Consider the following 25368-nt stretch of genomic DNA (forward strand, 5'->3'; position numbering starts at 1 on the left):
GGAGTATGGGAGGGGAGGAGGAGCCAGAGTGGAGCATGGGAGGGGGAGGAGGCAGAGTGGTGTATGGGAGGGTGGAGGAGGCAGAGTGGAGTATAGGAGGGGGGAGGAGGCAGAGTGGAGTATGGGAGGGGGGAGGAGGCAGAGTGGAGTATGGGAGGGGAGGAGGAGCCAGAGTGGAGCATGGGAGGGGGAGGAGGCAGAGTGGTGTATGGGAGGGTGGAGGAGGCAGAGTGGAGTATAGGAGGGGGGAGGAGGCAGAGTGGAGTATGGGAGGGGGGAGGAGGCAGAGTGGAGTATGGGAGGGGGGAGGAGGCAGAGTGGAGTATGGGAGGGGGAGGAGGCAAAGTGGTATATGGGAGGGGGAGGAGGCAGAGTGGTGTATGGGAGGGGGAGGAGGCAGAGTAGAGTATGGGAGGGGGGGAGGCAGAGTGGAGTATGGGAGGGGGGGAGCCAGATTGGTGTATGGGAGGGGGAGGAGCCAGAGTGGTGTATGGGGGGGCCAGAGTGGTGTATGAGAGGGGGAGGAGCCAGAGTGGTGTATGGGTGAGTTATAGTGGTGTATGGGGGGTATTATGAATTTCAAGGCATATAGGGGGTATAAGGCATATCGATATTAGGCATATCAGGGGGCATAAAACATATCTGGGGGTAAAAGGTATATCAGGGGGCTCAGTTGCATATCACTGGCATATAAGGAGTATAAGGCATATCAGGGGGCACAGTGGAATCTGGCATATAAGAGGTATAAGGCATATATGGGGGCAGAGTGGCAAGCTGGGGGTCAGATGTGCATAACCGCGGGCAGTTTGGTAAATAAAAAAAATTTAAACAAGGCTTTTTTCTCATAGCTTTTATTAAATATGAAAAATAGTTAACATATGAATTAATATTTACTAATAACTTTGTATTAAAACCTAGTTTGAGAAACACTGTGTTTGGGTTCTTGTAGCTTTTATTATTATGTCAGTAAAATAAGAAGGTGAATAGAGAGAGGCCATTGTGATAAAGAGATGAAAGTGTAAATTGTACGTTTTTTATTACATTATTTTAAATTGAAAAAAAATTGCATTTTTTTAACCGATTAATCAAAAAAATTATCGACCAACTAATCGATTATTAAAATAATCGTTAGTTGCAGCCCTAGAATCATTTATGAAGTGTCAGAATATATCATTAAATGGTATAACTGAAGTATGCCTAAATGTTATATTGATCTATACAAATGAACAGAAAACAATATGATATATAAGTAGTCTCATTATGACAAGGTATAATATACACAGAGAGCTGTATCAAGCGAGAGGTCCTAGAGAGGTGCGTAAGCATGAGGGTTATGTTCCCTGTATGCAATATGCATCACTATTTACGACCTATGAGCGCTAATGCAATTTCCGCCAGCTATCAGTGTGAAGTATTAGGTCAGCTGCAAACCGCTAAAATTATGTCTTTGGTTTGGGACGACAATCTGTGCTAAAGGCAAAGCTGAGTTAATGGGAATAGTTGTATATTTCACTTGGAACACCGGATGCCATGGGGAGGAATTTCACAGACGTATTGTCATGGTTACTGAACTTTGGTTTATAAAAGGAACTTGGGTTCACCCAGGGTTCATCTCCTGCAGAGAGAAAGGTCAGGGACACTGTCTGCTTGGCTCTGGGCCCTGATTTTGTTATACCTGGCAGGCTGATCGCGGGCAGCCTACAGAGAAGGAGCAGAATACTCCGTAGTGAGGTTCTGTACAGATAACTCCAGCAACACTAACACACAGAGTGCTGAAAAAGACTGCTGAAAAGCTAAACAAATCCAAATCTAGAGCTAAAATTACAATATCAACATATATTGTATCAGCATTGGGGCAACAAAAAAATAAATTTTTAAATCAATTGCCGACACACCTGGCCTATCACTAAACCTGTTCTCCAATTTCCATCAGGGGACATTTTTAAAATGCTTCGAAGGCCAAGAGCTTCCTGCTACTGCTATTTACAACCAGAACAAAATAAAAAAAATCCAACACTTTACATAAATCTATGAGCGTGCACATGTTTTTAGATCTTTCACCCCAAGGACAACTTTAAATTGTGGAGGAGAATCACAATTTAAGTATCACTTCACTTAACTCTATGAAGCACTTAAGGATATAAGAACACAGAATAAACCTCAAGTGGAAATGCTGGCAAAATAAAAAAAATCATTTAATTCTGGTCACCATTTGTGGTCAAAATTAAATTAAAAGTTAGAGGGGAAAAAAATGCTGGGAATGACTTAAAATGCATATGAAAATTAAGCTTACCCAGTTTTTTAGAATCCACGCTTAGTGGTAAACCCATCGGGACCTTTGCATGTTCAGAACCATATGGGGCATGAAGAGGTATGGGAACGCCCTGCAATAAGAAGGTTTTTTAAGTAAATCTCACAAAAATATATCAACTGGTTAAGCAGCAGATACCCCTAAAAATGTCACCTTTCAAAAGATAAACTTTATGATGAAATTCAATTACAAAAAAACAATACAGAGGACAAATGTTTCAAGAAAAAAAAAAGTGGCCTAACCCCTATGTAGAGCTAAAAAAGCCCAATTGAAAAGTGCTTGATAAATGAATTAAAACACCAAACTCAAATAGATTTAATAACATCACGTTTGTACATTTTGACACTGAATACACGATTGAACGATTATGTGTTTGGCCTACCGGGTGTGTCAACATTCCCTCTATCACGTTTTGATATTACGTGACCATATAGTAAAAGTTTTTCAGCTGCTTGGCCTAAACCTTCCCTGAGCAATTGGTTAATACCAGATCACATCCATCACATCCATTACCTGAGATATGGAACCCATGGATCTCTCAATAGCAGCTGTGTGTTTGCTGGAGGAAATGAGCGGCGGGGGATTCGATATGCTGGAAATTCGAGGGACTCCGGGTCGTGAAGTGTCATGCAAGTTTAGTGGCATTGGGTGAACTGAAAAATACACAAGTAAATTCAGCTAATCAGCAATTATTGGTTAAACAGTCACACTGAACAATAAAGCTTGGTCCAAAATAAGATCAATTAAGTTAATTGAACAACACACTAGCAGAAACTGGACACCTCTATAAAAGAATATTAAATATTTAGGGTAAGCTTTAAAATAATCCAAATAAATGAATATATGTCCCCCACATATTCCTCCCTATTCCTATCACTCGCAACCACCAAACTTAACCAACATGGTCAACCTAACCAATTTTATTCCTATCATCTCCAACCATAAACTCCCTCCAGTTCCCTAACAAAGGCTCTCCTCCTCACTTATCACCTCTTCCTTTTCCTGTCTACAAGACCTCACTCAAGCTGCCCCATATCTCTGGAATCTACTTCTACTGAACTTTCAGCTTTCACCCTCCCTCCCAACCGTCAACAAAAATCCCAAAACCCACTTCTTCAGAGAAGCAGTCCACCTTAGCTGCTAGAACTTCCTTGTCATTGAGACAACCACCACACTACCTCTCACCCTTTCTCTGTGCCTTATACCCCCCCACACTACCTCTCACCCATCACTGATACCCCCCGCACTACCTCTCACCCTTTCTCTGTGCCTTATACCCCCCACACTACCTCTCACCCATCACTGATACCCCCCGCACTACCTCTCACCGTTTCTCTGTGCCTTATACCCCCCACACTACCTCTCACCCATCACTGATACCCCCCGCACTACCTCTCACCCTTTCTCTGTGCCTTATATTTGTCACCCCATTCCCTCAAGATTGTAAGCTTGCGAGCAGGGCTCTCTCCACCTAATGTATCGGTTTGTGTTAGTCTGTCAATTCTCGTCTTGTCAGACCCCTTGAACTTATGTATTGTATTAAGCGCTGCGTGAATTGTTGATTCTTGTTGGATAATAATAATAACAATAATAATATAAAGCACAACCTGTAAGACACCCCCCTATCCTATCATAACAATGCTTTACTGCCAGGCTGCTTACCTTGGGGGTTATACTGGAATCCAGGATCATGCTGGGAGGGAGGCTTTATCAACTCTCGGGCAGGCACTTGATACTGCAGGGTAGTCGGGGGCCAGTGTGGGATGCATGGCTGCTCTGCACTCAACCGCTGGCCTTCTGTCTGTATCGCCACATACGCAGCCTTATCTGAAGGACAGAAACAAGAATGGAATATACACACATGCATCTAAGTATAGATTACAGATTTGCTTGGGTGAAAGAACGAGACTTCTTCAAACACCAGGTTACCGTAAGAAAATGATATTATCTTAATAAAGACGCCAGAAATAAACTGAACTACAAAAAAAAAATAAAAATGGAGTCCTGTATAGAAATGAACTGCTGTAATTTTGTGCTGCAATTAAGCATTGAAAAACCTAAAAGATTCAGCTTGACCCAGCAATCATATCTGAGGGTGTACAACATTACGCAAATATATAACAGATCTGGAAAAAAAGCATATTGAAACAATCGCTCAGTATTCCTTGATGGAGACTGTATACTGTAGCTCGACAATGATAATTGTCACGCTATGAGATGGTTACACACTTCCACGCTTGCTGTGATCTGTGATATGCCATCAGAGCACTGTACATATTTGAAAGCGGGAAGCCCGCTAGGAAGATGTGGAGAGTAACACGTCCAATTTGGCCTTGTTTAAATGCACTTGGCTCAACGTTAATCTATACAATTAAAATCCCTATAATGACGCGTCCCAGTGTGTCGTATAAACGACTCAGCACATTACACACTGCAGCTAGAGCGGTAATTCTTTTCAGATTCCCTACTGACATCACATTATACTCCATCAAGAAATCTAGGGTATCCATTAAAATGGCCACATTATCTCGGTACACATGGCTGCTATATACCACAATTAACTCACTTATTACCTAGGGGCAGCCAGCATCTAGGAATCTAGGAAATCACATTTATTTCCCCACTGTAGTCTAATTACCTACTGATTTTCCCATCGGATACAGATACCAGCACAACTATTGACAACATATTTGTGTGATTATTTCTTTTTTTTCCCCAACATGTTTATTTTTATTTTGTTTTCCTAAAAATACTTTAAAGTAGCTATGTCATGCTTCCCAAATTCTATGGCTTAAAGTTCAGTTACCAAATAAGTTGATGGTGTGGAGCTCAAAGTACCTGCTGCAAATTTTAAAACAATCTACTTTTTAGCAGAGATCCATATGTAACATATCCCGCTTCCCAAGGATCGGCATTAGACAGGCAACCTGATGTGTATCACGAAGGGTGCTTTGCCAGAGCCATAACAGCGAGGATCTGGCTCCACACATGCCACTTACGCAGGTAGGTTAAAGTAGTGCTTACAGTACATCTTATGCTTACATTAAGTGGCTTGAGACAACATAATAAATAAAATAAAACCATTGGATGATGAGCTATTTAATCCTATTACATACGGAGCAGCATATATGTTTCATTTTGTGCTAGTATTATTTGTTCTATATACAGTGTATTCTTTATTTCCTGGAAAGGGAATTAAGGTGAATTGCGTATGCCAGCTCCTGCTTCATTAAACGAAATAGGAGCCCAGATCTGAAAATACACTGTGAAAAGTTATTAGTAAATGACTTTTCTCCAAAGGGAAAGTTTTATAACTTGGTGATGAGAAAGTTTATGCATTGGCCTTTCTGTGCACAGAGAAGGTTAATACTGGACGTTATGTACCATTGCCAGGTGTCCTGTTTTGAACTGGACCTGTATTACAGCAATGTTGGGATTATAGGAATGGTATTGTTGGGATTATAGGAATGGTATTATAGGTATTACAGGAATGTTAGGACTCTGCAAGTTTGGGGTATATTGATGTAGTGGCAGGCTAGTAGCATACAGTCATATTGTGACTGAATCCCCATTATTTATGTTTAAAATAGGGGTTTTCGAATAGCATTTTGAGTACCTTTGTGTAATATATTATAATATATATAATATTGTGTAATAAACTCCATAATAACACTAACTGCTGCTTCTACTGCTGTCATGAATTGGAACGACCTCTATCCGTAACACGGACCGCACAGAGGTTTCTGTTCATGAATGATATATGTCCATACAATAAAGCTCTTACCATCCTTGTCCCCAGTCACAGGACTTTTACTCTTCGCTTTGGGGCTACCGATTGCCTGCTGTTCCCTTTCTGGTGGGATGTGTGGCTGAGGCTGTTTGGTGGGTACTGGCCCTTCTAGGGCTGATTCATGGACCTTGGTAATCTGTTCTTGGTAAAGGGCCAGAGCGTGAGGAGTCATTTGAGGTTTCACTGTGGCACTTGGTTGAGCCGACTCTGAGAAGCCTTCTGAAATCTGAAAAGAGATCATCATCAATATATGGGAAGCAAAAGCACTTTACTATAACCTGCTCAGAAGACTGAACGTTTTAGAAGAGTATCTGAATTGACTCGGTTTATCTACCTTCTCCACCAACGATCGAATCCTAAATGTGGTTGGGAGATGTGGAAAAGTGTTGTGGTGGAGGAGTATGAGGAGTTTTCATCTCAAATGGATGCATTCTTACTTGTCTGAAACTGTAACCATGTCCCTAATTTATAACCCGTATTGACCTAGCAGCGGGTTTTAGATTTTGGTGCACACGCATAACCTTATTTTTTTAATTCATAAACCAAAATCCACAGAAAAGTAGAATGGGATTTAGGGGGTAACGAAGACAGTTTCTATCCTGTAGAAGACAGAACTGCAAGATGTAAGCATACAGTATAAGTACAATTCACAATTTGTTTCCGTATTCAGCCTGCTAACTGTTTGCCAAAATTGCTTTACAAAAAAAAAAAGGGAACAAAAAAACCACTCAGATATTCTCAGTATAAGCACATTGTAGACATAGGATTGTACAGATTACATAATTACACTGGAAATCCATCAACTTTTGTGTAATAACAACAATGTATAATAATTAACACCCAAACGTAAAGAATATTGTCGGGGGGAGCTCTTTTTCTGAGACCTTAGGGTAAACACACTAGACTTATCCTAAAAAGTTTTATATTGTTGATATATTTTTTATATTGTTTTGATTATATATAGGGCTGCAACTAACTATTATTTTATTAATCGATTAGTTGGCCGATTATTTTTTCGATTAATCGGATTAAAAAATTAAATTTTTTTTTATTTAAAATAATGTAATAAAAAACGTACAATTTACACTTTCATCTCTTTATCACAATGGCCTCTCTCTATTCACCTTCTTATTTTACTGACATAATAATAAAAGCTACAAGAACCCAAACACAGTGTTTCTCAAACTAGGTTTTAATACAAAGTTATTAGTAAATATTAATTCATATGCTAACTATTTTGCATATTTAATAAAAACTATGAGAAAAAAAAGCCTTGTTTATATTTTCTTTTATTTACCAAACTGCCCCCAGTTATGCACATCTGACCCCCAGCTTGCCACTCTGCCCCCATATATGCCTTATACCTCCTATATGCCAGAGATTCCGCTGTGCCCCTGATATGCGTTATACTCCTTATATGCCAGTGATATGCAACTGAGCCCCCTGATATACCTTTTACCCCCAGATGTTTTATGCCCCCCTGATATGCCTAATATCAATATGCCTTATACCCCCTATATGCCCTGAAATTCATAATACCCCCCATACACCACTATAACTCACCCATACACCACTCTGGCTCCTCCCCCTCCCATACACCACTCTGGCTCCTACCCCTCCCATACACCACTCTGGCTCCTCCCCCACTCCACTCTGGCTCCTCCCCTCCCATACACCACTCTGCCTCCTTCCCCCTCCCATACGCCACTCTGCCTCCTCCCCCTCCCATACATCACTTTGCCTCCTCCCCCCTCCCATACTCCACTCTGCCTCCTGTCAGCAACGGTGGTTCACAAGACACCAGGGAGCCAGGTAGAGAGGCAGAGTGGCGTACGGGAGGGGGAGGAGCCAGATTGGTGTATGGGAGGGTGGCTCCCATACACCCCTCTGACTCCTCCCCCCCTCCCATACACCGGTCTGCCTGTCTACCCGGCTCCGTTACTGACAGGAACTTTCACTGCAGCTTCATAGAAGCCTCAGCGTAAGTGAAGGTGAGTATATAGAACGCACTTTTTCCCCCACTTTAAGTCTTTAAAAGTGGGGGTGCGGCCTATATTTGGGGTCTAGCGCCCGACGCCCGGGACTTCAGGCAGCGGGGTTAGGATACAGATCCCCCGCAGCGGTGCAGGGGACCTGCATCCTACTCTCCGATGCGCTCAGACAGCCTCCCCTGCCAGCACTTTCCACGGGGGGAGGGGTGCCGGCACAGGAGGTTGTCTAAGCGCATCGCGCGGACGGTCATCGGCTGCGGAGGTTGTTTACCCGCATCGCCGCAGCCGGTGACCGTCCGCACGATGCGTTTTACCTCTGCCCCCAAGACTTACCAGAGCAGACTCCCGGTTGTCTTGCGGGGCCGGCGGGGGACATCTTCGCAATACGCGTATACGACTTCCGGTGCCGGCACATCCGCTGAGTGCTGGCACTGGAAGTTGTATACGCGTATTGCGTAGATGTCCCCCGCAAGACACCCGGGAGTCTACTCTGGTAAGTCGGGGGGGGGGGGGGCGCAGAGTGGCAGCATATCTCGGGGGGGGGGGGACAGTGGCAGCATATCTCGGGGGGGGAGGACAGTGGCAGCATATCTCGAGGGGGGAGACAGAGAGGCAGCATATCTCGGGGGGGAGAGACAGAGTGGCAGCATATCTCAGGTGGAGGGAGAGACAGAGTGGCAGCATATCTCGGGGGGGGGGACAGAGTGGCAGCATGTTTTTTTGGTGCTTTTTTAAAGAAAAAAACTTTTTCTTTAAAAAAGCACCAAACTTTTAGGGTGCGGCCTATATACGGGGGCGGCCTATATCCGAGCCAATACGGTAGTTAGAAGTGACACTACTACTCTTCTATAATGTTGGTGATCTTTGAATAATTTAACAATGTCTAACCTACCATCTCTAATGTCAGTATGTATATATATAGTATATACAAAGCCAGGTATGGAATAGCTGTAAGGGTAAGGATATACAGTAAGTATGGTAGCAATGCATGGTCAGGGTGATTGGACAAACAATAAAGGAAGCGACAGGTTATTCGATGTCTAGCAACAGGTCAGCGGCGTTAATGATGTCAAGAATCTGACAGGCCATGCAGCCGTAGAATGAAGGGCCTTGTAGGGTGGCTGTGGTGACATGCAAATCAACGGATGGGGCTGCAGAGAGGAAACAATACCTATCCTAGCACGCTCGGTGTCACAAGATTCACTCATCTATGTGACCTTTCAAGCACTACTTCACGTTAACTCTGGAAGGTAGAGAGAAGCACTAAACCCAAGACCACCACTGTAGCGATGCGTGTTATTAGATTGATATATATTTTCTAATCAAGGGATCGAGGTGGTGAGTATACAATTACGATAACAGCACAGTGTTGTACAATTCTGTCAGATATACTGTATGTTTTAAACATTATAGCCCAACAACAGATCATCTTGTACCTGTAGGCACCATCAAATGCCAATTAAATGGACACCTGAGACAATTTTTACTGGTACCTAACCAATAGGGTAGGTTCGATATTTATGTTAAGCAAAACAAAGAGAGCAAAACAAAGAGTAAGTTGATTTTAAGTGTGTTCTTTGTATGACAGTACACTTACCATCTCAGGGTGGCTGGGTGGCTCTAAATTGAAAAAATAGAAGTATTTCTGGTTTACCAACCTTTGTTTTAGCTGGTAAAACACCCAATAACTTTCAAGTCGTACACCTGTTGAAATAATTGCATCCCCACATGTGCCGGAGGGGTGTACACTATACTGCAGATGAATGGGGTAACTTCGGAGAGCAGGACGCTGAGAGTTAATACACTTACTATGGATGGAATGGCAGCCGCTCTCTGCTTCAGCTGTTTCAGGTCCAATGGCTTCTGTGGTGAGGCCTTCATATGGGCATCGCTGCCAGTACTTAGCAGAGTGGGCCTGGGGGACAGCAACCTGCACACAAACAAGAGAAGGGTCAGGGCTTTGGTCACTTGATTCTGAAGCGAGTATTGTTCCCAACACGATAATGTTTTAGTGGGAAAAGAATGCACACAACACACGTCTGCTAGCAAACCAGCACAAATCTGCACTTGTGTTCCAACAGCCTCCTCATTTGCATGAACGTTTTGGTTTATGAATGTTTTTCGGAGGTCCTAGGACTGGATAATCCGAAATCCAATAATAAAATCTCAATAATATGAATAAATACTCATTTAGCATTTTGCGGTCACACACACCTATTGCACATCACATCAAAACAACGGGACTGATTATCTGTGTGTAGGAAAACCATTAAAAATGATCATGGAAAACAATACTCTGTTAGTAGAGATACTAGGCACGTTTACATTGTCATCCACGAAAACAAAGTCACTTTACTTTAGATAGGACAAGTCTAAGGCCTGCACAGATGACTTCATCTGGGTAAAAACAGGCTCTTTGTTTAGAATCTTATGGATGGGTGGATGGAATGCTGCACCCAAAAATCTATGAACTGATTATCATACCATTGCCCTGCCTTGTCCCCTGGGAGAGATGCCCTGGAATTATAGTATGTTATAAACTGATGAGACTATTGCTGTTTTTGTCTCAATGTTATGCTACACTCTGTATTAACTACGTAGATTGCACATGTATAGGTCATGTTATGTCATTAAGTGCCTATATACCTAGACCATTCCAGGGTTGAACTTGGACCTGAAGAGACAGGGCTCCAAAGCATGATGTAAAATGTAACAGGCGCCTTTAAGGGGCATTAAACTTTAGCAAACATTCTTGACTCTCTGAAAGAGGGGCATAAAACAAGGATAACGGCTATAAAGGAAACAATCTAGTAAAGTAAAGCTAGTTTTTAACATAGGACAAGAACTTGACATTTTGCAGTCTGGAGGCCTGACAAGCCAATGTATCTGTGACATGATGAGCGTTACTTCTATCAAAGGGGCAACCCAACATTTTTTTGTAAATATTGATAAAGCATGGTTTGTAAAACTTGTCCGAGTCACTTTGAGGATGTAGTAAAACAGTTTGTGAGATTGTGTACCTTTCATCGCAGGGAATCAGGCAAATCCATCCCGGAACCATTCACATTGCTGGCTCAACCTTCATAAAGGAACTACAGTCTTACATAAGAGACAGCAGATCTGAACTCCGGCAGCTGCTAACTCCCAGGAGCCCGGTCACAGAGTGCACATGCATGCGCTATCAGTAGACTAAAGGTAAACCTTTGTCTTACTAAGGTAGTCAGTCACGTAGCATTTACAAGAGTGCATTGTAACTAAAATATATATATTTTGAAAGGGTTACATAGTAGAACAATCATTTTGCAATATATAGTGGCTGATTAAACCGGAAACAAAGTAGACAAAAGTCGTCTTATACTCTGTTTTGTATACAATTCATATAAATTTGCCAAGAAGTCACACACAGCTAGCTAGAACATCAAACGAGTCACTGAAATCTTCTCCATTGGGAGACAAGCGTCCAACTACCACAAAGGAACGCAAGCAACAATACATTACACTTCTTCAGAATAGTCTTGTCTCCGATTAAGTTTAATCCGACCCCATATTATCCAAAGTCACTATGACCAGTTTTTTGGTTTTTTAGCAGCACCCGTCATAGAACTCCTGAGACTCTCAACCTCAAACATCTGCTTACTCACATGCAGTGCCATCCATTCAAAGCATCTTCATTCTCCATTCCCAAATGCAACAGAGACAAGAGAGGAGATGTTTTTGTACAATATTTCACTGAGCAATGAAGAGAACGTAAACAAATTGAAGATACCTACCTTCTATTTATTCAGAGACAATTAGGACATAAGGTCAGGGCAGGCAGGTAGACAATGCAATGTACCTGAAACCTATATTACCCCCTGTGAGTAATCAGTACACAGTTATAATACAGGGTTGGCTATAAATATACACGCTTTAACACAGAGCTGGGCTAGGCAAAACATCAGGTACTAGCCATTATGCTGAAGAATTATTTCCAGGAGACACTTGAATGAAGAGCTGCTCTTACATACTCAAACTCTATTTCAGGACACAAAAATTACGCGTGACCTGCAATTCGTTGTTGTCACAAAAATAAGCTTTATTTAAAGAGGTCCTATGTACAGTTAGGACTGCAATTCCAGATAGATCACTTCTAATGGCGGCTAATTCTGCTATAATGCATGGCAAAGTGAAAAGCTCACAAAAACAAGAGAATACTTTTAATGAACTTTGGCAGGGTCTACGGATCTCACAGAAGTAGTAAAAGAACAAATTGTATAAGACAGGTCACACAACCCAGCAATACTACACTTTTAAATCGATACCAGTCATCTACACGCTGCATATGCTTACTTAATCTCTCAAGCTCATTAAATGAACAGGATCTACCTTCCTTACATTCCGTATCTACGTTCCCATTCAAGTTTAACGCGCCGCAAAGATCAGAATTATATAGGTATAGCTACTGAGTTATTTGGGCCCAAGACCATATGAGGGTTGCGTATATGTGTTCAGATATACACAGATTTAACGATGCCAAAAGCTGTGTTACTAACAAAAAAAGCACAAGCAGAAACGTGCACACACTTTAGCATTGTGGAGTAAGAATGCATCTCCTTTAAGACGTAGTACCTGTTTTTGTCAGCAGGGTCTTGCTCCTCGGCTTCATCTGCACTGCATGTAGCACTGGAGTCACTGTCGACATTGGCCTTGCCTTCATGCTTGCTGTTCTTCTTTTCCATTTTAGGTGGTCCCTCTTTCTGTTGCTCCCCTGATTTTTCTAGCACATTCTCTTTGCACTCCTCCGGCTCCTCCTGTTTTACCTCCCTCTTAGGGAACTCCTCGCAGGCCTTTCCCTCCTCTTCCATCTCCTTTTTAATCACATTAGACTCCGTTTCCTCCTTAGGCTGCTGCTCTTCCTCCTCCTTGTTATTATTACAGGTCCCCTCTTGGGACTGCTCAGTGTTACTTGGATTGGGTGGCGCTTCACGGGTGGCTTCCTCAACAGAGGTTCCCGTTGGCTTGGGTTCGGTCTCTTTGCTCTCTTTGGCCTCCTGCCTTGGTGAAGGAACACTCTCTGTGTCTGAACTGTTATTAACAGCAGCTAATGAATTAAAAAACACAAAACATGAGTTCAGAGAAAAGCTGTTAGCCCATAACAGCTAAAGTGTCTGTTGCCTTTGTCCTAGATTCTAACGCATATCACATCTTCCACACATGGATTCATGGGCTACAGATAACATCTGACCTCAAGGCACACATCAGACTTACTTAGGGATGTCAGCATTGGATACCACACAGAATTATTAGCATTTAAATGATATCCAAAAGCTACTGGATCACAGGCATTTGGTGCTAGTTTTCATACAATCTCCCGTGTTCAGCATGGGACCAGCAGTAAGCAGTCTGTGTCAACATCACGCTCATTTGTTAGGCAGTGCTGGGGAATACTAGCCATTGGAAATATATGTTATATAAACCATAAGTATACAATTGTTCCCTTGAGACAATACAACACGAAGAGTGGGGGAGGGGGATAAAACTGACTAAAAGTTTAACAGAAAACAAAGTCAGTATTTCCTAACTGTTTTAAGAAAACTATAAGAATAAACTTATTCAAGGGTCAGCATCATACAACCTTTGGGTGGGGGGGGGGGGATCATTTTTTTTTTGTTATATTTTTAGGGGCGTTACTGTCTCAAAAACATTTTTTATGCACTATACCACTGCCCTGCCACATATATTTATGCCGGAGGAGCCATAAAAAGCTTTCTATCAACCCACTTCTCAAGGACGGTAACTCATTATCTAAAACAGTTTCTTGTTTCCTTATAGGTTAAAGAAAAACTGTAGCTAAAAATACGTCTATTTCCTAAGTGAGAAAACATTTTACACAATACAGAAACATCTGTAAATTTCTGTGTGTTTATCAGCAGTTATAAGGCATTTTTGATATACACACTAACTCAGGCCAGGGCCAGCACTGTTTAAATAGTGCCCAATGTATGAGGGTAGCACGTGTAGCTGTGAATTTGACTAACTCACACTAAAAAGGGAAAAAAAAATAATAATAAAAAATATAAAAATAAATATATATATATATATATATATATATATATATATATATATATATATATATATATATGTGTGTATATCACAGCCTCTGCATAAAGGGATTCTTTTCAATTTTGGTATGCATGGATTTTGGCTACAAACCCAGTTGGACAGTTAGGTGACGGAGTTGCAGGCAAATTTCAGACACGGAAATATTTTAATGTCAAGAGTTTTTGGTACTAAGTAGGTGAGCAACAGGTGTCACCAAGTTAAACATAAACATAGTTTCCCTGACTGATGCCTGAGAAAAAAAAAGAATTTACTGCTTCTGTGGGTCGATTAAATCAGAAAATATAGCTTTTGCAAAACCGTCCAAAACTTTGAACTGGCTGGAATGTGGTCATTAATGATGTATGGATGGGTCAATAATAGACAAAAAACCCTTTTATATATAGCATAGGTTGTAAAGGTAAGGTTAGCATATGCAGGACCGACACAGTGTAAATAATTTCACTTACGGTCTCCTTCCTCCGCCATTTCCTCTTCATTACCGCTCATTCCAGAAGCCTCCATCTCTTCATCCTCCACAGTACGAGGATACGGAACCTCCTCTTCCATCTGAGCAGCTTTTTTCTTCTTACGTCTGTTGTTCCGTTCTTTCTCCTATTGGGATATGAAAAGAAATTAGTGGATAAGCTCAGTTTTGGAGTCCATTTCCAACTCATTTTCATAACATACACATCCCCGCAGGGCTCAGCCTAGCTCTAGGGCCCTGAACCGCTGCTGCCTAAACAGTATCAAAGGGAGTACAGAGCATATACAGTGGTCTATACATTGTGCTAACAGAATATTTCTGTACAGTCCCCAATTTATGACATCACCATGCAACTTAATTACCATAGTATATAATAATTTACATATAGGGTCACACAGTGATAGTACAAATGTGGGACAGAACCACATTTCCCATATGCTACATACATATTTTGTAGGTAATTTTATCAACGTATTTTCCTGACTTCAAAAGAAATGAGGTTAGCACTAATAATAATAAATGCTGGCTTATACATGTGTACGTATCTGTCTTATTTTTGCAACAAGCAGTGACGTTTCTTGAAAGAACCCTAACCAATTGTATTATGCCTCATACAGGGCCACCTCATCCTTTCCTGTAGAAGAACTTGCCAAAGTTGGCTCTTCGTGAGGCCAGCTAGCTGAAGCCAGAGCTTTCTTGCACACTCATCCGCGTGCCCCCACTACGGTAAACAAACCATCATACACTTCATTTTAAGGCCTACTACAAACAAACACAGTTGCAGAGATTTGGGGAGAACTCCACTAACCACCAACAACCTAACAACCACGACTCCGTAGCTGAAACTTTGGATTTGGGTGAGGAACACTCAGGAGAAATCACAGTATGGAAAGCATAGGTACTCGATCACTTAATATCGCCGGTATCCTAATCTAGTCTTTAAAATAAATGTTGCTTTCAAAGACAACACAGCCACACACACTCACACACTCAAAGTAAATTGCCTTGGTAATTTGTCAGATTTCTAGTGTCTTTTTGGAATCGTTTGCCTGTAATAATGGCTGCTCCGGATCCGTGCTATTTATAGATGGGCTGCATTACAGACAGGCTGGCCTTAAAAGCATCTGAAATACTTCCATTTGGGGACTGGAAAATTGCACAAAAGATGCACAACACAATTCTATTTCAGAGCTCCAAGGTAACAGACATTCTCAGCTTCCCAGTTATCGGAAAACCACTTTTTTTTTTTTTTTTTTAAGCTGTAACTCTGAAAAAGTTTAAAGTTTCCCCTCGGCCAGCACTTTAATTGCTTCTTGTTATCTGGAGAGACTTGTAGAAACGGTCCAGCAGAACAGTCATATGATGGTCAATCACAATGGTTACTATAGCAAAGGTCTTCTTTACCTTGTCATGTTTCAGCCGGGCTCTTACATCATTGTATCACACAAACAATGTTTACAGCAGCCGCAGTCTGCTAGTGTCACAAAGATTTAATGGTCAGGCAGACCCTGAACTTTGTAACACTACCGGAAAAAAATAAATATATATATATATATTTACACACTGTATATCCTTATAATTATGTGTATGACATGCAGCGCTCTCCACGAATATTGGCACCCTTGGTAGATTATTTGAAAATGTGTGTTTATTCTATAACCTTTTGATCTTTTCTTCAAAAAATACACAAAAAAACTCTGCTTTCATGGATAATCAAACAAATGTAAACACAACACAGGTTTATCCCCCCCCCCAAAAAAAGTGAACTATATACGTGTGGCACAATTGTTGGCACCCATATGAATTCATATGAGAAAACTATATTTGAAGTACATTCCCACTGATATTTAAAGTTTTTTAGAACACCTGGGTGACTAGGAGCAGGAGATTGTTCAACTATGATTTCCTGTTTCACGTGGGTATCACAATTAGGCAACACATAGGCCAAATTCCCTTAGTCATCTGTTCCAATGGGTACGACCAAGGAATATAACCGATTTGCAGCAAAAGGTTGTTCACAAAATGGGAAGCTGCTGTAAGAAAAAAAGCAAACACATCGAAAAATGCCATTTTCCACCATCAGGGTGATAATTAAGAAGTTCCAGTAAACTGGAAATATTAGAAATTAACCCGGAAGAGGACGGGTATCTAGATTGTCTCAACACACTGTGAAGAGGATGGTTCGGTTGGCCAAATAATCTACAAAAATTGGGGTCTCCAAAACGATCTGACATCACCTACATCAGGAAGGATTTTAAGAAAGGAAAAAAAAAAGAGACACTGCTGGAAATGCAAAGGGAATCGGGTTCTATGGGCACGTGAAACCAAAATAGAGCTTTTTGGCAATAAACAATAGAGTGTTTGGCACACAGAGAGGTAGCTATATGCCAAAGGTTAAATATAGTGGTGGCAAAGGGAGGCAGCACAAAGTATAGTCTAAAAAGATGTCAGAAATTGTGCCACACAAATATTTCACAATTATTTTGATAAACCCGTGTTATGTTTGCAACCGTTTGATATCTTTTAGAGCAAAGTATGTTTGTGTATTTTTTTTTTCACAATTAACAATAGACATTTTTTCACAGCATTCTTTGCTCATAGTTACCAAGGGTGCCAGTATTAGTGGAGGGCACTGCATTTTTGAAAGGTTAGGAATGACTAACTTCTAAGTGTCCCTGAAAACTGGAATTAGAACTCCACCAATAACCAAAAGGCCAGATTTGCTCTAAGAAGCATTAGGAACACTATATAAGCTATATAACGCGTCCATCGTCAATATAAAAACAGCACTGACCAAAAATTTATATAAAGTTCAACTATCAGGTGTACGCGTAAAGAGAAAAAAAAAAATCATGGTGGGGCGCTAGAGTGCACAAAGCCGTGGCACATATATAGCTGATCCATTCTGAAGCCAACAAGATTTTCTTAGGGGATAAGAGTGGTATATCAGAAGAAATATATTATATATATATTATATATATAAGAAGTTAGCCAACTTTGTACTTAACTGTAAAATATTACAGCAAAAAATATTTCCAAAATCTAGTTGTACTGTATGGCAAAAAGGTAAAATGTGTTCAATCTCACTGTAGGTATTCTTAAAATAAAGAACTGGGCATTCCTAATATGACGGAGATAAAGCCGGAGATAAAGCCGTGCACTAAATTCAGGAAGACAGCGCAGACATCCAGCAGACGGGATCCGGTATACCATAGTTCTAGCAATCGCTGCATTTACTGTGCTTAGTTTAATAACCCTGCTGGCAGAAATACAACCCTTCTGTGCTTATTTTTCAAGAGATGGAAAAGTACAAATCGAAGGAAAGAATAAAAAAAAAAAATAGGGGGGTGGGGGCAGAGTTGTGAGAAACCCCCCAATTAAAACATGCTCAATTCTAAGAAAGAAAAACATTAAAATATAAGACACCCAGGGAATCTGCCGTGCCATTTTCTGTCTCCAGCAAACACAAGTTTGTAATTAAATTCACATTTGGTACTTTTTTTTTTTTTTTTGACTGCGCATGGATACTTTAGAAACATAAAACCTACAATGTTCAGAAATGCTTCTTGTTTCCAGATAATATTCCACACTAAAACATTTTAACAAGCATTTGTTTACCATCTTTAGCGGGCTGTGGAGTTTTATTTTGGTTTTTTTTACAGAACATGGCTCAGTGCAAAAAGAGGGCCAGTGTGGAAATTCATAATTGAAATCTTGTTAATTGGAATCTAGATTTCTTTAATACAGAGCTTTGCCCCGTCATTTGGTATTACAATGAAAATCATGCTATGCCATGAAAAACTATAAAAACAAATACAATAAAAAAACACCTAAAACGAATGCATACACAATCCCAGAATGATTTTGAGGTGTATGCTTATTGTTAGGGGTTCTACAAAACATGAACATTCTTCCAACAGCCACAACACTGGAATGGATTCAAATTTTGTAATTTTAAATTAATTAGCAGCTCTGTGCTCATGTTTGTGATGTGTGTGTCATTCACACTAACACTAAAATGGTAGTTTATTTAGAGATGGGGGCTTCATAGGGCTTCCAGTAACACTGCTATAAGGGGACATATGTTAAAGTCTGGTGCAAAGATGTAAACGTGGCACAATCCTGGGCATCGTTTAGGATTACCACTTTCACCAGAAACGATATATACATAAATCAGTCTTTATACATCCAAAAGATGCACATAAGATGTACTACATTTAAAGTGTGATTTAACTATTGGTTGCTTAGTACTTTGTAAATTCACACCATTGCAATTCTTTATTAATTGTGACACATTCACGCATAATTCCACTGTGCGTGCTCTTGGTGTTGCGCGTGGTATAGTGATACACACTTATCTGGCGCGCAAACAGTTAAATGCACTACAACAGTTGCCAAAATGAGTCAGCCAAGCAATATTTAAGCTTGCCAAGATTTTGCAGATCTTTCAGAGAAATTGCACTTGAAAGGGGGAAGTAGTCTCCTAAAGACAGAAAAGCTCTACACTGCGGGGGGGAGAACAGCGAGACAAGAGAGCACGGCTATGGGATCCAAGGCCAGGGAGAACAAGCGTGCAGAACAGATACACGGACGCATTATACATGTATGATAGAGCGGGGTGCATATTACACATAAACATATGAATGTAACGTTTTCCTACAACTTACTTTAGTTCTAAATCAAGCATGTGTATTACAACCGATTTTATACACACACACAGTGTGTATATATATATATATATATATATATATATATATATATATATATATATATATATATATATATATACACGATAATGAAAACATAGTAATGGAACTGAAGATATATATATACACGGAAAACCGAGCTATGCTATATTTAAAATCCATTTGTAGATTTGTTACATTGTTGAACTAATGTTGTAAACAGCTCAAGTCCAACAGCACAAATGAGGCAAACCCCGTGGCCGTGGGACCGTGCCAGGCTGAACTGATTTGTTTGTGCGCTTTAGCATGTCAGAAAAAAAAAAAGAGTGGACTGCAAAGCCACAGCGGGTAATCTGGTGTCATAAATGAATAGCAAAGACCAATTTTCAAGTTCCCAGCATTTTTTTTTTTTTTTTTTTTTTTTATTTTTTTTTTTACAATGGCTCCACACACCATATTACCAAACCCAGCCAAAGTCTCCCCTTTCTTACCATCTTCAGTTTGTGCTGCTGTAAGATGCCATCTAGGTTCTGCCTCTTCTTGTAGTTGAAGTAGAAGTTCTTGCACTGGGATACGGTCTTGGAGCCCACCATCCTGGCAATGGCAGACCAGTTGCGCCCATATTCAAACAGAGCTGCGGCAAACGGAAACAAAACGCGAGGTAGAAGTGGTTAATCATTGAAAAAGGACAAAACAGCAAGAAATGAAGGATTAGTACGTCACTGTTTAATCCCAGACCTTGAACAGGGAGGCTGCTGATATAAAGAGTGAATTCCCACCCTTTATCGCACAAGTACCAGCTGTATCAGTCATTAGCCTGACAAGTTCAGTGAAAATACATCAATAGACCTGGCGCTGGGTGGCATTAACCCTCTGCTCGACCAGATGAGCTAAGCTTCACTGCAAAAGCCATCAGACTTTCTAATGAAAACGATCATACTCATTTACAAAATGAAACGATGATGTGGGATTTATTCGGTACTACAGAGGAACAAAAGGTTACGTATCACCAAAATGCCTGAGTGCAATACAAATAATAGGATACTTTTCTGATTTAGTAAGATGGTGCTTCCTGACTAAATTGCTAAAAAGAAATGTTTGGGGAATTAGTAAAAACGGTTTGTTTATGTATTCTATCTACAAACTGTTCTATTCCTGTGGGGCATATCCCTTGGATGAAAAAAGATCCAGAAACATAATATAACAGACCACTAGGTACCCATAATCACTATGGAACTGGTCGATTATGGTCCTTGTTCCAGGAATGGTGGACCACAGGCCGTAATGCTCAGCAAATAATTTAGGTGTATTTTATATTCGACTGACTGGCTAACCTCTGGCACTCTTCCTATGGCTTACTGCATAAAGATAGTAAGGCCTCAGGTTGTATAAATATATTATATATATATATATAACAAAAGTTTTAGGCTTTAAAGTAAGAATCCTTGCTAACATAGACATGCTATTGGTTTATTTTGTTATCATTTAACACATTGCAAAGTAAGTGAACAGAAGAAAAATCAATATCTGGTCTGACCACCCTTTTCTAAGCATTCTTACTTCACAGTTATATATAATATATGTATAAAAATAAAACATACATATAATAGCTAAGATCCAGAGTACAGGACATGAAATAAAGTACTTATAGCACTTGGGGTGGCACCATTGATAATAAAACAGAATTATAAAGATTATTGAGCAAAGGCCTCTACTTGAAGATCAGTCGCGTTAACCATATTGTTCCAGCCATATTTTAGCATTAACTATAGCATAGCTTGGACACATAGGCTACAGAGAAGTAGTGACCCAGGTAAAAGCTCACTTACACTTCTATATATCCTATAGCAGTAGTGATTGTAATAGTCTTACACACACTTGTGAACATAGGCAGCCATTCCACAGCAGAAGGAGGTAGTGAAACGGCAGCTCGGGGGATAAATTCATTAGGCTAAGGTGCTTAAATCACAGAGTCAATGGTGTATCTGCATCATTAATACGAATATCTGCTCCAATGATTATGACGGTCACCAAGATTACTAGACAGCAGTGCAAAGAGCGTCAGCCGCTACAGGTCCCATGAGCTCTCTACTCTTTGGACAGGCTAAACGGACTTCATTTTTTTCCTATGTATATTTTGAAACCTTCCGGACTATCAAATCCAACCCCTGGCACAACAACCATTTCTGCTTTTTAACAGACAATATCTCTAAAAAATGATCCTTAAAAAAAATTAAACACCGGATACTGGATAGAAACACTTGGTGAAAAAAGGGCATTTTAATATAACACTGATTGTGCCAATTTATTCATCTGAAAATACCATGACATTACTAGCACTGAAACTTTAAAGACGTTTTAAACGGGCGACTCAAATGTCAAATAGTAAATGTAAATCAGGATGATTCAAATACTAACAGAACCAACAGACAGCGCAGAACAAAGATGTCAGCGAGATCTTAATGCCATCCTGTCTTGTAGAAATATACCCTGTGAACCGAGAAACCTTCCTTTTTTTAAATTCTAAAGAAATCCAAAGTTCAGCTTCCTTTTTCAGATTAAATGTTTAGGAAACAAAATTTGGCATTACCAAAAGAATTATTTGGACCATAACCTGCCACGTTACATACGTCGAATCGTCGGTTTAATACTACTTCTAGAAGAGCTTTCAAAATATCTAGAACATTATTTTCGCAAAACGTCTGGGAGTAAAGGCAACTAACAGGGCCATCTCTAGGCATTATGTAGCGGGAACATGATGACTTCCTTGTAGCAAACGGTGTCACGCTGCCCCTGCATACATAAGGCTCTGCTGAAATCAATCCAAGGCATCGCTCAACGCTAAACCACATGCTTTATTTACAAGTACGCTAAACACAAAGAAGAGCATCTTCACATTTCACCCGGGGAGGTTGGGAGCTCGTAAAAGCCGAGATCTGAAACCAAGGCAATGAGATTTTTTTTTTTTTTTTACCATTCTGTACTCTTCAATAATTAGCGATGCACAACATAGAGCGAGATAGCAAAATAGATTAACTCACGGAGCTGCAGCCATAGAACATTCTGTGCCAGAGAGTTTGTCGTCACACCGGACAATGTGCCTGCTCTTCGTTTCATTTAACCCACTGAACTGCCAGAATATTAGGCTGCAATCTGCGATGGACTTTGATGTGAAATGCACCAACCCTGATGGCACAACGTTTATGCAAAAGCTTGGATCTTGAACAAAAATAGTGTATACCAAATGCATTGAACCACCATTGAACGGAATGAGCAAGAGCACAGTTTATTTAGCTTCTTTGAGTTTGGTCCCAGACGAAAAAGTTTTAACAGGTCGCGGCAAGCTCCTACGTCCAACAAGGAAAAGAAGATCATAAACTGCATAAGAATTAACGTGAGATTAAAGGAAAACAATCTAACTCCTAATTATAGACTGTGGCACGCAGTAATGATAGTGTTGTTTCGAGCAGACATTCGGTCAGTCGAGGTAGTGTGACCATGGCACAGAACGTTGATCAAGAAGAATAAAGTGACCTAGTACAATGTCAACCTAATATTATAAACCCCATATATTCACCAATATATCGAAAAGGGCATGTCTGAGTGTTGTATGGCCTAAGCCCATCTACATTTCTTAAGATGCAAGTGTTTTAATATGTATGGTAGGAGGTCTGACACATGTGGATTGTTTATTGTATGAATGTTGCATGTTATAACACATGGAAGAGACCGTATTCATCAAATACCCTCTTTGTGATTAAATGTTCGGAGGTCAAGGGGGTAGCTGAAAATGCTTGTCTGCCATGCATGCCAAACTGCTCTGGCACACAGTTATTCAAAAATCCTAGCTGGAAGACATTAACGTTACAAGAAGAATCTATATATAATAAATCACACTCTGAATATATGAATCCCACTCTGAAAGACCCTAAGTTTATAAGTTTATTGTTGGCAAAGAACTGCACTCAGGAAAACGAATCATTTTCCCAGATGTGACCAAAAAGACAACACAGAGGTTTTCTTTAAGGTACAAGAAGGGTAAAGATAACACGTGCATCTCAAAAGAAAAAAAACTTGCAAAAACATAGTATTACATGTAAGTCGCGTTCTACATTGCTTAAGAATTAGAACTTTCAAGTTGGGTTTAATCATTTGAAGCAAAGAGTTAAAAAAAAATAAAAAAAAAATTACAAAACCACAATACTGACTAGAAAAGTCATAGTATATCTAGATACAGTACTGACTAGAAAAGTCATAGTATTTCTAGATACAGTACTGACTAGAAAAGTCATAGTATTTCTAGATACAGTACTGACTAGAAAAGTCATAGTATTTCTAGATTCTTGGCTCGTTTGAGCAGAGCCCTCCTCACCGGTTGTTTCCGTCAAACTGTTTGTAATGTTATACTCTACTTGTTATGTCATGTTTACATTGTACAGCGCTGCACAATATGATGGCGCTATATAAGACATTAAACAATAATAACAGTCATGCCCTTCGGCCAGGAATATACAGAATAGACTAGCGTAACCAGTAAGGGCGTTCAGGATTTCCCTTGTATATAACTGTGGGCCACCATAATGGCAAGCGGCCAGGCTAGGCTTCTCCATCGAGGATGTGAAACCAGGTCACTGTCATCGAAAACCTCCTGATGGACGGCCAGAAGTGGTCAGGAACACATGTTCTGTCCACTGGGGCTTTTAATCTACTTCTCCCTCCCGGGTCTGCCTCCTCCTTCCATGAGTCCTTAGCTAAAACAATATCTATCAAATTGCATCTTTACCGTAATCTTGAAGTAAAAAAACAAAATTCCCTTCCACTAGTTTATCTTTTTAATTTTTCCCAAGCGATGCTGCCGTCTCCCTCTACACTGGGCTGCCTGGCACTTTGCAACACGATATCTAACCACCCCAGACTAACTTTTAGCAACTTCGCCCTATCTTGCTGCCTGTTTCTTCAACCTACCTGTCTCTGTCGGGCTGCGGGAGCTTAATTCCGATTCGAGCCTCTATACACGCCGCTGCCAAACAAAATCAGGGAAGAGGGAGAGAGGAGAAAAGCCACCAAGCGCAGATCGCAGCACTGCAGATGCGTGGCTCCTGCCAGCTGGGAGGCTGATACTGTTGCTATGTGGAGGAGTCACAAAATGAGAGCTAATCTTTCTCCTGCCTGACCTGCGGGCTGATCTCGTCTGAATGTGACCTCTAGACTAAGCGTTAATAGCAGCGAGTGTGGCACGGACCCAGGTTGTCAAAGGGTGCGGCTATCTTGGCACCAGCCTTCCTTCTCTCTCACTTTTTGTCTCCCCCCCACCACCATCCTCCTCCTCCTCCTCTCTCTCTAACATCTGAATGAGATCCAATATAAAAAAGCTTTCAGTCTTATTTGCGCTGAAGGGGTTATTCAAGTATACGAAAGATGCCTTTTTTTTTTTCTTTTTTCTTCTACCCCTCACTTTCATTTTATGAGTTTCATCTCTACAGGGAAAGAAACCACCGACTATTTCAGTGCCAACAATGGAAACAGAAGTCTGAAGTGCTCTATACTGGACCCAAAATAGTTAAGGAAATTATTTGACGAAACAGCAGTCTGGGTTATTATAAAAACAGAAGAAACTAATTTGAATTAATGCGCTTAAACAGCCCATTTTTATTTGGTTTTTTTTTTTTTCCCCAGAGCGCTCACTCTTCCTTGTCAGAAGCTGCTGATAGGTTCAAAGGACTGGTGTTAATAGTTTGAATTTAATACTGTCGGACATTTAAAATGAGTAGGAGATTCTCAGAACAGTTCAGTAGCTCAGGTTGTAAAAAGTCAATAAGAAACCTATTCAAAATTAGGTACAAGGAGTCTAAATGCATCATGGCCATATTTTGTATCTTATACCCCAATTCCTCCCTTAAGAGGACTAAGGGTTAATAAATGGCTTTGGCGATTCTGCAGCTTTCACAGGTTGTGGTGGTCAGGGTTCTACTAGAAAGCAGGCAGCCCTGTTTAAGGATTGCAGCTACTTAGCAATGATGAGTTAT

At 40.5% G+C, this 25368-nt stretch overlaps 1 protein-coding gene across 1 annotated transcript in view; it reads right to left on the reverse strand.

The window, feature by feature from the left end:
* Nucleotides 1-25368, reverse strand: part of NCOR2 (nuclear receptor corepressor 2) — a 127362-nt gene that overhangs the window by 30646 nt on the left and 71348 nt on the right. The window contains exons 17-24 of the mRNA XM_089491036.1: nucleotides 19834-19976; nucleotides 14641-14785; nucleotides 12701-13172; nucleotides 9902-10022; nucleotides 6096-6327; nucleotides 3974-4138; nucleotides 2825-2964; nucleotides 2294-2384 (exon numbers count right to left, since the gene is read on the reverse strand). Of these exons, the coding sequence (XP_089347162.1) occupies nucleotides 2294-2384; nucleotides 2825-2964; nucleotides 3974-4138; nucleotides 6096-6327; nucleotides 9902-10022; nucleotides 12701-13172; nucleotides 14641-14785; nucleotides 19834-19976 (1509 nt within the window). The remainder of the gene's footprint in view (nucleotides 1-2293; nucleotides 2385-2824; nucleotides 2965-3973; nucleotides 4139-6095; nucleotides 6328-9901; nucleotides 10023-12700; nucleotides 13173-14640; nucleotides 14786-19833; nucleotides 19977-25368) is intronic.

The sequence above is a fragment of the Sceloporus occidentalis genome, unplaced genomic scaffold (genome assembly GCF_023333645.1).
Source record: "Sceloporus occidentalis isolate IW3139 unplaced genomic scaffold, rSceOcc1.0.p SCAF_48, whole genome shotgun sequence".
NCBI classification, from domain to species: Eukaryota; Metazoa; Chordata; class Lepidosauria; order Squamata; family Phrynosomatidae; genus Sceloporus; species Sceloporus occidentalis.